The sequence below is a fragment of the Equus asinus genome, chromosome 11 (assembly GCF_041296235.1).
Source record: "Equus asinus isolate D_3611 breed Donkey chromosome 11, EquAss-T2T_v2, whole genome shotgun sequence".
Classification (NCBI taxonomy): domain Eukaryota; kingdom Metazoa; phylum Chordata; class Mammalia; order Perissodactyla; family Equidae; genus Equus; species Equus asinus.
Window position 1 is genome coordinate 32,282,237 of NC_091800.1, and position 15,970 is coordinate 32,298,206.

At 35.6% G+C, this 15,970-nt stretch overlaps 1 protein-coding gene across 2 annotated transcripts in view; it reads left to right on the forward strand.

Annotated features, from left to right (window-relative positions):
• The window catches only part of VWA8 (von Willebrand factor A domain containing 8), a 357,448-nt gene that overhangs the window by 23,581 nt on the left and 317,897 nt on the right, over positions 1 to 15,970 (forward strand). For both annotated transcript variants that reach the window (XR_011492999.1, XM_014866869.3), the window contains exon 3: positions 13,407 to 13,537. Coding sequence is in view for 1 of the 2 variants with exons in the window: in XM_014866869.3 (XP_014722355.3) it covers positions 13,407 to 13,537 (131 nt within the window). In the remaining variant the exon portion in view is untranslated. The remainder of the gene's footprint in view (positions 1 to 13,406; positions 13,538 to 15,970) is intronic.

The window sequence follows — 15,970 nt, forward strand, 5'->3', positions numbered from 1 at the left end:
TTTTTGCCTTTTTGTATGGAAACCAAATCTCAAGGCTTAGATGAAATTGGCAGCTGTTGAAAAGGGGTTCCTTCATGTTTTTATGCTTGAAGTTAAACTATATTGTATCAAAGCTGGTATTTTTTCCAGGGTTTGCCTTATGAGGTGGTGCTCTAGGGTGGCAGATTTTCAATAGATGACTTCAAACCTGACCTCAGAATTGTATTTCTGCTTCCTTATATAATCTTCTTGTTGGAGTCAGTGGACCGATTATATATGAGGTCGTTTAAGGTTTACTGGACATACTGAACTTTTATCCAAGCAGTTAAGGCCCACAAATATTTTCTGCAAGAATTACAACATTGTCCTCTTAAAATGGTGAGTTTTGGCATAAAGTCAAGAGGATGAGAGATTTTGAGAGAACTTTTGCCTTTAGTTTGTAAATAATTTTAAGATGTTTGAGAAATTTATCAGTGTCATAAGTGACAAAATAGCATGAAAAAACTAGGTCGTTTTTGTGTCGGTGTAGATAATGTGGAACAGTCATTGCAATTGCTTGTCAGTTTTAATGAATTAGTGACAAAGGTTACACAAAAGGCCTCCAGGAAAGTGTTACCTAAGATTCCCTTACTTAATACAGTCAGAGTTTGAAAAACAATCTGAGAAGCAAGGCCTCCAATCCTTAAGATTTGCCTTATTTTCAGTAGTGCACTAATTGCCTCTCATTGCATGAGGATTTACTTTGAGAAAGGATTTTATTTGAGATATCTTAGGATGTATTTTTAAGAATAGAGCCCTCGAAAGGAAGAGTCCCATCAACTTTAAAAGACCTTTAACTTGTCTTGAAGTCTCCTCTAGTCTCTACAGCAATCTTTATTTATTAAGTGCCCAATTTTTCTTTAATCCTCTCTCTCCCAGGCACCATATTGAAGATGGCTTAAAGCTTTTTGATGCATTTTATTGCTTTTCCTTTTCTATTTAATGACTTGTTGCTTTCTGCAACTTTCATTGCAGATGTACAATTTTTGAACTATGTAATATGTTAAATAGACTTCTTTGGGTCTATTGGGTAATTTAACCACCATTAATGACATTGTTTAAATGAGAAAACAAATTCAAGTAGTGCTAACTTAAAAATCATATTTTAATGCATATATAACACGTGATAGAAGAGTAATACCCTAAACATACAAATATGTTTTATAAATTGATGAGAAACATGATGTGATCCAGTAGAAAATACATAAAGGGTTTAAATAGGCATGCCACAGGAGAAGAAATTCAAATGGCCAATAAGTATATGAACATATGTTCTAACCCTGCTTAATAGAGAAATGCAAATTATACAGTAAAATAGTAATTTTCATATATCACCTGGGCCAAAATTAAAAAGTATTATAATGTCTAGTACCTACAAGGTTGCAGGGAAATGGCATTGTCATACATTGCTGGTAGAAGTGTGAGTTCATATGACCTCTTTGGAAAGTAATATGATAGCTATTAAAATAAAAAATATACCGTTTAATGTAGCAGTTTCTTTTTTAGGTTCTATCCCTTAGGGAAAAAATCAGTACATAAAAAAGGATATTTGTACACAATATATATTGCGGCATTTTGGTGTTTTTGGTAGTGACAAAAACTGGAAGCAATCTGAGCGCATCAGTAGAGGCATGACTGAATAAATTATTGTATACTCATTTTATGGAATCTTCTGGAACTGTTAAAAAAGAATAAATTAGATTTATATATCTGGACCTAGAGAGTGTTCATGTGATATTGTTAAGCAAAAATTGCAGACTACAGAGTAGTATATGAAGTATGACACTGTTTTTGTTTTCTTTTAAACAAACAACTTGAGGGGCCTGCCCTGTGTCCGAGTGGTTTAAGTTCACGCGCTCTGCTTTGGCTGCCCTAGGTTTTGCCGGTTCTGATCCTGGGCTCGGATGTGGCACCACTCATCAAGCCATGCTGAGGTGGCATCCTACATGCCACAACTAGAAGGACCCACAACTAAAAATACACAATTATGTACCGGGGGACTTTGGGGAGAAAAAGGAAAAATAAAATCTTAAAAAAAAAACAACTTGAAACACTCTTTGCAGGTGTATTGTATGTCTTTCTGTATACAGAGAAATGTGTGGAAGGCTACACTCCAGGCTCTTAACTTTGACTTCCTTCTGGGGCATTGGGTTAGGAATGGAGTTGGGAATGGAAGGAGTTGAGAGTGATCATGTAATTTTTCTTTTTACATTTTTGCGTTTTTTTCTTTGTTATAGTAAGCACATATTAGATTGTAACTTTAAAAATAGCTAATAAATCCCCTATGTTTAGTATGAAACTTTATTAAAGCATACATCCATTATAACTGATTTTTCTGTGATCTGACTCATAAAAATTAAAAGCTCATGGGTTTATGTTTAAATAATTCAGACTCATTTGACAGGACCTAAAAATTCTTGGTTCTTCTGAGATGTGTTCATAACTAAGGGTCATTCTTTGGTTTCCTTTTATGTTTTTCATTGTTGTCTTGTCATGAATATGACTAGCTACACTAAGACCAACAAAAATGTCTTCAGTAAATTATCACAATGTAGCAATACCTTATGGATAAGCACTTTAGGGGGCTGCAAATTGAATTTTGGGTATTAAATTGTGACCTACTGCTTAGTCGAAATATTCTAATATATGTCTCCTATCATATTGCTGCCTTCTCTGTGTATCACAGTTCTTCCCTACTTCCAGTATGGCTGTTATCACTTTATAATATGGTTTTCAAAAGAAATATAACTTTTTTCCTATTACAAAAATAAAATATGATCCATACAGAAAACCTGGGGATCACTGAAAAAGGATAAAACCCAAATCATCTATAAGTCAAATTATAAGCACTGTTAACATTTTAATATGGGTTACTCTAATCTTTTTTAACAGTGTTACTGAGTATAATTTACATACAATAAATTACAATAAAATGTGCATACAATAAAATGTGCAGTTTCAAAAGTTTTGACATACGTATATAACCATGAAACATCACCATAATCAAAATACTGATCAAATAAATTCATCACCCCTGAAAGTTTACTTGTGCCCCTTTATAATGTCTCCTAGTTACTCCATTTTCTGGGAATCACTGATCTGCTTTGTATGTTTATTTGGATTTTCTAGAATTTTATATAAATGGAATCATACAATATGTGCTCTATTTTTGTCTAGCTTCTATTGCTCAGCATAATTATTTTGAGATTCTTCCATGTTGCATATCTCAATAGCTCATTCCTTTTTATTGCTGAGTACTAGTCCATTGTATGGAAATAATTACAATTTTTTTATCCATTCACCTGTTGATGGACATCATTGTTACCATTTTGAAGTTCTTGAAGTAAAGGTACTTAGAACATTCATGTACAAATCTTTGTATGGACATATGCTTTCTTTTTTCTTGTGTATATACCTAGGAGTGGAATGGCTGTATCACATGGTAGGTGTTTGTTTAATTTTTTAAGAAACTGCCATTCTGTTTTCCACAGTGGTTGTGTCATTTCCATTTTTACCAGCAATGTATAAGAGTTCCAGTTTCTTCTCATTCTTTCCAACTCATGGTATAATTTTAGCCATTCTAATAGGTGTGTAGTAGTATCTCATAATGATTTTAATTTGCATTTCCTAGTGAGTAATGGTGTTGAGCATTTATTCACATACTTATTTGCCATCTGTATATCTTTGGTGAAGTGTCTGTTCAAATCTTTTACCCATTTTTTTGTTGGGCTGTCTGTGTTCTTTTGAGATTTCTTTATGTATTCTGGGTATAAGAACTTTATCAGATATAAGATTTGCAAATATTTTCTTTCAGTCAGTGGCTTGTCTTTTAATTTTCTTAATAATGTCTTTTGGGGAGCTGAAGTTTTAAATTTTGATGAAGTCCAATTCATCAGTTTTTTACTTCTATAGGTTGTACTTTTGGTGTCATACCTAAGAAAGCTTTAACTAAAGGTCACAAAGATTCTTCCCCTCAGTTTTTTCCTAGATGTTTTCATAGTTGTAGATTTTACAATTAGGTCTATTACCCGTTTTAAGTTAATTTTTATATATGATATGAGTCAAAGGTCATTTTATATGTGGTATGGGTAAAAGTTCATTTTTTGCGTGTGGATATCTAATTGTTCCAGCACAATTTGCTGGAAAGACTATCCTTTCTCCACTGAATTGCCTTTGTACCTTTGTCAGAAATTAGTTGTCCATATACATTGTGAGTCTGTTTCTAGACTGTTCCTTTGATCTATTTGTGTATCTTGACACCACCAATGCCTCACTGTCTCGATTACTGTAACTTTATAATAAGTCTTAAAGTCAGGTAATGTTAGTTTTCCATTTTTGTTCTTTTACAAAGTTGTTTTGACTATTTTAGGTCCTTTGCTTCTATTTGTGATTTTAGAATTAGCTTGTCAATTTCTACAAAAAAGCCTGCTGAGATTTTGATTGAGAGTGCATTAAATCTATAGATCATTTTGGGGATAATTGATATATTAATGATGTTGACCCTTCCAACCCATGAACAAGGTATATCTCTCTAGTTATTTAGATCTTCTTTAATTTCTGTCAGCAATGTTTTGTTGTTTTCAGTGTATAGATCTTGCATATATTTTGTCAGAGTTATCATTTGAGTTTCATATTTTTTGATGTTATTGTAAATGGTATTGTTTTCTAACTTCAATGTAGATGTGTAATTGATTTTGCATATTGATCTTGTATCTTGGCACCTTGCTAAACTCACTTATTAGTTCTAGAGCTTGTTTTTGTAGACTCCATTACGTTTTCTATGTAAATAATCATGTTATCCATAAATGCAGTTCTCCTTCTTCCTTTCCAGTCTAGATACTTCTCCTTCCTTTCTTTTCTTTTCTTTTTTCTTTTCTTTTCTTCTCTTTTCTTTTCTTCTCTTTCTCTTTCTCTCTTGCTCCCTTCCTCCCTCCTTCCCTCCCTCATGCCTCTTCATAGGACACATGTTCACAAATTGGAGGCATTAGCATGATCTGAGGGTGGAATTTTAGCCTCTTGATGTCAAAGGGTCACTTATCAGACATCTGCACAGGCCCGGTTGATGAGTTGGTGGTCTCAACCGGCCTGCAGGGGACAAGGGGTTCTAATTCCTGAAAAACAGCTCAAACACCCATTACCATGGTGAACCAGGCACCAGGGAGATGTTATCTATAGGAACCTAGTGGGAGTCAGATAGCGTTTTGACTAAACAGCACAGTTAACAATGGGTGGGTAAATGACTGAAAGCTATAATCAGTCATTGCAAAAAGGAAAAAAAACTTTAGTTACTAGCTACTTAATCATCAATGGCTAACTGTTTACCGGTTTCATTCTTAGGGGGAAACATTCACTCCTTCACCCTTAGGTATGATAGGTGTAGGTTTTTCATAGTATTTATCAAGTTAAGGAAGTTTTCTTCTATCCGTAGTTTACTTAGAGGTTTTAATCAGGAAGGTATGTTGTTACATTTTGTCAAGTGCTTATTCTGTGTCCTTTGGCATGATTATGTGGTTTTTCTTTTTTAGTTTGTTAACTTGGTGAATTATATTGATTGATTTTCAAATTTTAAGCTAACTTTGCATTCCTGGAAAAAACCCCACTTGGTCATGATATGTTTTTGTTTTTACATATTATTGGATTCATTTTGAGAAAATTTTGTTTGGAATTTTTGCATCTATATTTACGAGGGATATTGATCTGCAGCTTTCCTTTTGTCTTAGTCAATTCGGGCTGCTATATATAACAAAGCACCACAGACTGGGTGGCTGATAAAGAACAGAAATTTATTTTTCAAAATTCTGGAGGCTGGATGTCTGAGATCAGGGTGCCAGCATGGTTGGGTTCTGATGAGCCCCTCTCCGGGGTTGCAAACTGCTGACTTCTTGTTGTATCCACATATGGTGCAAAGAGTGGACAGAAAGAGCACGCTCTTGTATGGGCACTGATCCCATCCATGAGGGCTCCGCTTTCATGACCCAATCATTATCTATTACTGTCGTATCGGGAGTTAGGTTTTCAACATATGAATTTTTGAGGAGCACAAACATTCAGTCCATAACACCTTTCTTGTGATGTCTTTGTCAGATTTTGGTATACAGGTAATGCTGGTGTCATAGAGTGAATTGGGAAATATTTCCTCCTCTTCAATTATCTGAATGAGTTTGTATAAAATTGGCATTTTTCCTTAAATATTTGGTGGACTTCACCTATAAAGCCGTCTTGGCCTGAAGTTTTCTTTGTGGGAAGGTTTTTAACTGTAAATTTAATTGTTTTCATAGATACAGTTATTGAAGTTATAACTTCCTGTGTTAGCTAAAGAACAGCTGACTTTTTTGTTGTTGTTGTTAAGATTTTAATTTTTCCTTTTTCTCCCCAAAGCCCCCCGGTACATAGTTGTATATTCTTAGTTGTGGGTCCTTCTAGTTGTGGCATGTGGGATGCCGCCTCAGCGTGGCTCAATGAGAAGTGCCATGTCCGCGCCCAGGATTCGAACCAACCAAACACTGGGCCGCCTGCAGCAGAGCATGCGAACATAACCACTTGGCCACGGGGCCGACCCCAGGACAGCAGACTTTATAAAGAAATTTTTCTTTTAAGGAATTTGTCCATTTTATCTAAGTTGTGGAATGTATTGGCATAAAGTTTCTCACAATATCCCCTGATTATCCTTTTTTTTTTTTTAAGATTGGCCTTGAGCTAACATCTATTGCCAACTTCCTCTTTTTCTTTTTCCTCCCCAAAGCCCCAGTATATAGTTATATATCATAGTTGTAGGTCCTTCTACTTCTGCTGGGTGGAATGCCGCTTCAGCATGGCTTGATGAGCAGTGTGTAGATCTGTACCCAGGATCTGAACCAGAGAACCCTGGGCCACTGAGGTGGAGTGCACAAACTTAACCACCATGCTACTGGGCTAGCCCCTCTTATTATCCTTTTAATATGTGAAGTATCTGTATTTTATGCTCTCTCATATTCCTGATTTTGATAATTTGTGTCTTCTCTCTTTCCTGATCAGTCTGGCTAGAGATTTGTCACTTTTATTGATTTTCTCAAAGAATGAGCTTTTGGTTTCACGGATTTTTTTAAAAATTGTTTTTCTCTTTTTTATTTCATTGATTTAAGCTCTGATCAGTATAATTTCATCTTTTTGTGTTTCATTTGCTCTTCTTTTTCTAATATCTTAAGGCAGAAGCTGAGGCCATTAACTTGAAACCCTTCCTTTTTCTCGATACTATAGGCATGTAGTGCTATAAAATTTCCCAAGTACTACTTTAGTAAGATGCCATAAATTTTGATGCGTTGTGTTTTCACTTTCATTCAGTTCAAAAAAGGCTTTGTAATTTCCATTTTGATTTCTTCTTTGTCCCATGTGTTATTTAGAAATGTACTATTCAGTTTCTAAATATTTGAAGATTTCCCAAAGATCTTTCTATTGTTAATTTCTAATTCAATTTAATTTTGGGCAGAGAACATACTTTGTATGAGTTGAATTTGTAAATGTATCTAATGTTTTTAAAAATGACTACTGTATATGCATGCGTCATTTAAGAAAATAGAATATGTCCTCTTTTGTGATCATTTTCACAAAGCAATATATTATGGAAATTTTCTTATGTCAAGTATTTTCTAAAGCTTGACTTTAAAAAAATAGCAGTCTTTTTTGTAGAATTAATACATTTATGTGGTTCAAAAATGAAAACAATATAAAAAAGTACACATTGAGAAATCTTTCTTTCACTCCTGTTACCATTCACATTGTTTCCCATATTATTAGTTGCAGGGATATCTTTCCTGAGTTTCTCTATGCAAATACAACAAAATATGCATATATACACTTATTCTAACACTTCTACACAAAAAGTATACAGCTTGACACTTAATCATTATGTATGGATATACTCTAACTTATTTAATGTATATTGATGTATTTTCCAATTTTAAGGAAAGCTGAATACCTTCTCTATGCTGAGTACTGTGTTGGCCAGTATTGTACTTCTCATTTAATTTTGATGACAGTTATATTGGATCAGACTCACAGTCCACTTTATGGATGAGTGGCTTTGTATATATGCATTGTTTTCCTTTGACATCTTCAAAGGACTTTATTATATTCATCTTTGTGTTCTTGGGACTAAGCATATAGTAGATCCTTAATAAATGTAGCTGTGTGAATGATTTAATTTCTTAGTTCCCTTAGCCCATGTGCTAAATCATGAGGACTTTGGGTCTAAACGTCTTGTGTCCCCTACTCCCATGTTTTTCCCCTTGACGTCCGTTATATCTGAGTACAATGGTGCGCGATAGATAGGTGACACCTTAGTAAATGAACGTGCACTTGCAGTGAGATTAGTTGTGATTCTTTTGAAAGTTCTCATTGTGATGTGTGATAAAAGGAATGAATACAGAGGAGTGTGACAGGCCTGGGTTCAGATTTTTTCTGAGCAATTTTATAGGATGACTCTGGTGAATAAAATGAAATGCCGTGGGAAGGTACCTAACACAGGCTTTACCAGTTAGGGATATGGTAAATATTGGACTCCTTTCTCCTTTATTTCTTCAGGGTGGGCTCTAGGTCCAGAAGATAATTTAAGTGTAAACCCAGAAGCCCATTCATAACCACTGAGTCCCCACTGTGCAGCCTGCTGTCTAGGGTACACACCAGATAGAGGACTTTGCCGGTGAGGGTGGGGCTTTAATATTCTTCCATCTCTGGTTCTCACTGCCTGAGGGGCTGGGCAAGGTGCTTTACCTATAATCCTCACAAGAACTGTGCTTGGTAAGTATTGTTACCTCTCTTTTGAAAATAAGGAAACTTAAGCTGGGAAGATTCAGAATACTTGTCCAAGGACACTGATACAGGACAGGATTAGAAATCACAACTGGGTCTGTTTGGCTTCAAAGGCTTTTTCTTTCTGTTATAATATGTTGCCTCTTGGGATATTAAGAAAACATGACTAGTTTTGAAGGATTTATTATAGTAGAATTTGAACTATGCATAATTTTCTAAAGTTTTAGCTTTAATCTTTACATATATGACAAATTTGAGTCTGTGGAGGGAGAAAATTATAATTTAGTTTCCTTTAATAGAATTATTTTAAAGCCCTTAAATATGCCTGGGCAAAAATAGTACATATTTTTTTGAAACAAGTATTGGCTAGAAATTGAATAAGGAATTTAGCCTAATGTGAACCAGATTTTTTGTTTTCACATAGAGAAGGAAATGATAGAATATAGGTTCAAGCTCTATGGTATTACTTTCACATCAATTTATTGTTATATGGACTCCTGGAAGGCAGCATTTTTGCTTGAAAACACTGAAGTTGGGGGTTTCTCTCATGCATGGGGCTGGGCTTGTCTTAGGTTATGCATGGCAGTTTGGCATTTGTTTTGCAGATGTTCGTAATGTACAGTCTTACATCTTGTTTCTATTTCTGGAATGCTTTTAAGTATGACTCATGATTTCTTGAGGCCATCCTAAAAATATAGCAAGTTTCAAAATTAATGTAAAATACACCACAGACACCACGCAGCAGTACATAATGCTTTCTTCTCAGTGGTTTAATGCAATTTCCTGACAAATTAAATATTTTCTTTGACATAATACACTATGCTATGAATAAGTGAAAAATGGGATTTTTTTAGAGAAGTGAGTTCTCTGATAACAATGTAAACAAAAAATGAATTTGGAATTTTAGTAAAAGGAGTAAAACATGATATCATTGGTATCGCCAAAAACCAAGGAATAGAATCAGCGGCCAGAAAAGTGTGTCCACTGGGCCTGCCCAGTGGCGCAGCAGTTAAGTGCGCATGTTCCACTTCGGTGGCCTGGGGTTCGCGGGTTAGGATCCCGGGTGTGGACATGGCACCGCTTGGCACGCCATGCTGTGATAGCCATCCCACATATAAAGTAGAGGAAGATGGGCACGATCTTAGCTCAGGGCCAGTCTTCCTCAGCAAAAAGGGAAGGATTGGCAGTGGTTAGCTCAGGGCAAATCTTCCTCAAAAAAAAAAAAAAAGTATGTCCACTAAATTTGATGTAGCCCCATGAAGTCCACACTTGTAGGGAAAGTCTTAGGTCTGAAGATAGAGCCTGTTAAAAAATTTTGGAAGGGCAATAGGATATAATGGCTAATTTAATGACATAAGTGCCTAATTTAATCTTCATAACAACCTTAGAAGTAAGTACATTTATTATATCCATTATACAGATGGAGAAGCTGAGCACAGTTTAAATAATTGATTAAGGTTACATAGCTAGTAAACAGCAGAGTTGGGATTGGGACGCTTTGGCTCCAGTCTGTATCCTTACACGCTGTAGTCTGCTACCTTCTAGGGTTGTTATGAGATCTAAATGAGATACGGTATGAAAAATCATTTGTGTTTTTTACCTGGCACATGACAAGAATGCAATAAATAATGGCCATTATTATTACTCTTATTGGGGGAAGATCAAAGAAGGGAAAGGAAGAGGCCTTTATGAAGGTATAGCATAGACTACAAGGCCAGCCACGAGATTCAGAAGCCGCTCATGTTTGATTAGGAACTGCTGCCTTTGATTTTAAAAATTCTTGAAAATGAATGTACTTCCAATGTCAAGGCATTCAAAATGGAATGGAACTATATAGAACTAAATTGAGACTTTGTAATTATGAATAGTTACAAATAGTTTTAAATAATAAAAGGTGGGAGGAAGCTGAAGAAACCAACTTGGCTTTACCTTCTAGAACTTTGGAAATTTCATATTTTAAATAGTCAAGTCTAGGTAATGGAAGATCAGGCACATTGCCAAAGTTAAATACAAAGAAGTGACACAAAACTCGAAGAATAGTGTAGGGAAGGCCTGTACCAAAGTAAGCTGAGATTTGTGAAAATGTAAAGAAAAAGCCCAAAGCGTTTAAGTTTTTAATTACCTAGTTGATATCAGCGTAAGGAGAGGTAGTAGGTCTGCAGTATAGGGAGCACTGTGTAATTTTACTCACAGAGAAGTTGGAGCTGCTTAACTCTGACTGTGTTTCCTCCTTAAACTACAAGCAGACCGACTCATTTTAAAATAAGAAAGAGTATATATATACAGATATATATATATATATATATATCTGTATATTACAAAGATGAATTTAAGCTTAAAGTAGGAAAGAAAATAGTTAAGTGGATATCTGGTAGTTATAAATGAGGTTGACTCACCAGGCTCAGGTGAATTGCTTCCTAGCATCGTGAAACTCCTTGATAGATTCTCAAAGTTATAAGTCTTAGAGCAATGTTTCTCAATCTATTTTTCATTATTTCTCTACCAAGGACATTTTTTCCCCTAATTCTGTCTCCCCAATCCCATGAAATTTCAGTACTACAGATATACTGTATATCTGTTTACACACAGTGTCCCTTTAGTAGACAACAGACCATTGTAATATCTAAGAATTTTTTCTCAAACCCCACTCCAGGAACCAGTTGTTGCCCCTTGGAGGTGATATGACCCCATGCATGTCATAGAGGATTCATAGAAGGCAGGAGAGAAGCACTTCCACTTGGGTGATGATAAGTCTCCTGATTTTCAGACATAGAGGCACTTGATTTAGGGAGATGACAAGATGCTTTGGTGTGACCCCAGTGACATGATAAACCAACCAAGCTGACCAAAACCTTCATCTTCCCACCATGATAAAGAAAATCAGAAATTAAATTTTTTTTTTTTTGAGGAAGATTAGCCCTGAGGTAACTACTGCCAGTCCTCCTCTTTCTGCTGAGGAAGCCTGGCCCTGAGCTAACATCCGTGCCCATCTCCCTCTACTTTATACGTGGGACGCCTACCACAGCGTGGTGTGCCAAGCGGTGCCATGTCCGCACCTGGGATCCAAACTGGCGAACCCCAGGCCGCCGGGAAGCAGGACGTGCGAACTTAACCGCTGCGCCACTGCCAGTCCCCCAGAAATTAATTTTTTTAAATGATTAGATGTTAGCTTTTTGGGGGAGGTCAGGGGAACTACCCTAGCAATATTGTGCTGTCTAGCAGAAAAAAATCACAGCTTTAGTCCTCGGCAAGACTTCTTAGTTTGATCTTTGAACTCTTTCATGACCTCACTGGGTGATTAAACAAAGTTTTAAAAGTATGGAATATTCAATGCATACAAAAGACTTTGTTTTTCACACGCACACATACACACATATACACATACATATATATTTATCTGTGTTTGTGTGTGTTTATGTATAAAATGCAACACAATAATAAAAAACACTGTAACCCACACCCAGTTTAAGAGCTAGAATATTACCAATACCATTTAAGCTATCAGTGACAATCTCTGTGATTCCATGCCCAGGTATCCATTATCCTGAATTTATCATTCTCTTGCTTTTTGGCTTTTTTAAGTGCTGTTTTATCACATGTATGAATTTCTATTGAATGCAATTTGCTAGTTTATTGAGCTTTATCAGAATAGTATTATATGTGATTTATTCTGTGACTTAATTTTTTCACTCAATATTATATTTTTAACAGTTAAACATATGTTGGAATTAGTGATAGTTCATACTGTTTTTGTTGTTATGTAATATTCCATTGTGTGCATTTTATCTATATCCTGTCTCCGAAATAAACGATGCTGCTATGAGTGTTCTATGTGTCTCCTTTGATGCGCAAGGGTGAGAGTTTTTCTTGTATACCTAGAATGCACTTGCTGGATCACTGGGTGATTTATAGATGAGTAAACACAAATGAATTGTATTAATACAAACATTTTATAAAATGCTATGGCAGAAGGTGAGCAGATTGATGGGTGATTTAATAGTAGAATTAGAAGGGCATTGTTTGGAGTTGTCTTCTCTTCCCAAAACAGTTGATGTAGAAGAAGAGACAAATTCTCTAGTAAGTATTTAAGTCTACATCAGAATTCCTAACTGTGAAGTCTGAGAGATCTCACAAACATGCAACTTAATTTATAGTTTTCTTAAATTTTTAAGACTATGATGATCATTAATTGCCTGGGATGATTTGATCATATCCATTTTTTAGAACAAAAGGATTTGGCTATAAAATTGTGGTAAAATGATGATACCAGCTCTTCATATTATCCTTGAAAATCACTCATTCCCTTAGTGATACTTACAGGTGATTGTTCAAATGTTCTTATAAGGTTTTAAGGGTGGCGTTGTGTGACTTTCAGTGATATAATAAACTTTGTCCTGTTTTAACATTGATAGTAATGGTTTTTGTAAAACAGTGTGAAAATTCACCAGGTGTATGTATGAATGTATGTGTGTATACTTGCGTGTGTGTATATATGTTCGTATATGTATATTTTAATATAATATACTGTCTGCATTGATTGCTTGGAGATTTATAAGTAGTTGTTTGATTCGCATTTCATTTTATCTTTTTTCCCCTTAAAGTTTCAGACTCTGTGGCTCAATCTGTAGTTCAGCATCTAAGATGGATAATGCAGAAGGATCTTTTGGGGCAAGATGTCTTTCTAATAGGACCTCCTGGGCCTCTTCGACGCTCTATTGCCATGCAGTACCTGGTGAGCAATCAGTTCTTGTGGATTCCTGAGGGTCTTAACTTTGATAAGCTATGTTGTAAAATAAATTTAAGATTAAGAATTTACAAAAATATCAGGATGAGTCATTACTTAAACAATGTTAAGAGTGATTTGTTTATAAAGTGTTCAGAATAAGTTATTTGGGAATCAAATGTACATTTGCGTTTTATAGCCTTAGCAAATTTTCACTGGAACTAATAAGTCCTCCACTAGAAAGTCCTCCGGTAGAAAAGAGCTAGAAATTCAGGCAATGAGTAGCAGATAGTATCAGCAACTCTGAGATTACAAAACGAAACTTAGTTTTATACTACTTAGGCAACGTTTTTAATCTCAGATCCATATTTTAAAAAGTCAAGTAATTCCCTTGACTTTTTGATGTTATGTGGTCTTGAAAGGGAGCCTAAGGTTTGTAAAATATATCTTATGAGTTATATGTGCTTTCTTTTCTTTTTTTTTTCCTTAAATAGATGAGAAAACAGGTTCACAGGGATTAAATAACTCACTCAAGCTTTATCCAGCTAGTAAATGATGGAGCTAGACTTCAAATTTCATATTGTTCGCCTTTCTGACTTGTTATCCTCTTAAATGTTTGCAGTTCTCTGAGCACGGTTGTCAAGTGAGTTGAAATATTCAAATCTCAACCTAGATAAAAAAATTTACAGGACTTTTTCCTACTACTTTCTCAGCATTAATAGGGATTGCTCTAATGATTCGAGGAAGAACGTTATCAGATGAAGTTGTCTATTCGAAAGATACTTTTTAGGATGAAGAGAAAACCTTGCTTCAAGCTTCTTTGTGTTACTTGATATTAAAGAATTGATTTCTATGCTATTGAAATATACTTCGTGCACTCTTTTATTTCATTGGTGAATTTATTTTGGTACTTCCAAAATCATGTAGGGCAGGAATGATAAAAATACAATGGGCAAGTCAGAACCTAACTCTCTCTAGCCCACACCATTCATATCTTTTCTTTGTTCCTAGAACCAGTTTGTGAGGTATAATGTGCCATTGTAGTATTATCCTTACTTTATTAATACACAGGCAAAAGTGTCTTGTCTAAGAATTCAGAGTCAGCTACTGACAATCCCAAGTCTAGAGCCTCTTTAATTTTAAGATATGTACTCTCCTCTCCACCCTGCTCATTTCAAAGACCATAATATCTCACTTTGATTTTGTTTCTGACAAGACTGTGAAGTGTGTTAGGAATATGGAGTGAGAAGGGCTAGCAGATTATAGGAGTCCTGTTGGTACAAAAATGCATCATAAAGGAGTTTTATAGATAGTTAAAAAAAACTCAACACTTCTGCCTCCTCCATCTGCTGCTCCTCGTCTTGTTTGTGAGCTTGCTCATACCTCCTCTGTGAAGCCGCAGCTGAGGAAACTTTGATCCTTGTCTTGGCTGATGAAGAGTCCCAGGGAGCTGACAAGACTGAGGATAATACACTTCGTGTGGCAGTTCAAGGTGTTACTGTAGTACAATTTAACAATAAGGGGCATATATCACTTTGTCAATCAATGTGAATGACAGGGTCTTTCACTTAGGGAAATCTATTTAACCAATCAGTGAAATAGACATGAATATACTAGTGATATGTTCCAGAAGCCAGAAGGAGGTATCTGCTAAAAACAAAACCTGCTACTTTACTCCAAAACTGTGCTCTCACAGGTGATTCATTCTTATTTAGAAAGACATCATTTGGTATCACCACATTTTCACCACTATCGTGTGTGTTTTCTGTATTTTAAAATTCTTCCTTCTTTCCATATATGTATACTTAAATTTATGGGTTCATGGAAATAGGCACAGTTGTAAAACACTAAGTGACAGGGGTTGGCCCGGTGGCGCAGTGGTTAAGTTCGAGCGTTCTGCTTCTCTGTGGCCTGGGGTTCACCAGTTTGGATCCTGGGTGCGGACATGACACTGCTTGGCAAGCCATGCTGTGGTAGGCGTCCCACGTATAAAATAGAGGAAGATGGGCACGGATGCTAGCTCAGGGCCAGGCTTCCTCGGCAGAAAGAGGAGGACTGGCAGTAGTTACCTCAGGGCTAATCTTCCTCAAAAAAAAAAAAAAAACAAACTAAGTGACAGCAATAGTACATTCTTATCGACATCACATGGAGATAAGGTGGAGGAAAAAAGTCTTATGGAAATATTCCCTTTCACCTTAATGGGCATGATCATTCAACTTTTTTCTTTATACTCCAGGAAATTAATTTGTTCTTCCTGTTTAGTAAAAACATGTTGTATGCCTCATTCGATTGGAGAATGTCATTGTTTTTAATTCAGTGTTGTAAAACCAAGGATAATGTTAAGAACATTTTGTACATAGTTGTTACATATAGGGCAAAATGACTTGAGGGATGGATAAATTTTTCTAAAAGAAATGGATTCTGGATGGTTTCCTCTTCAAA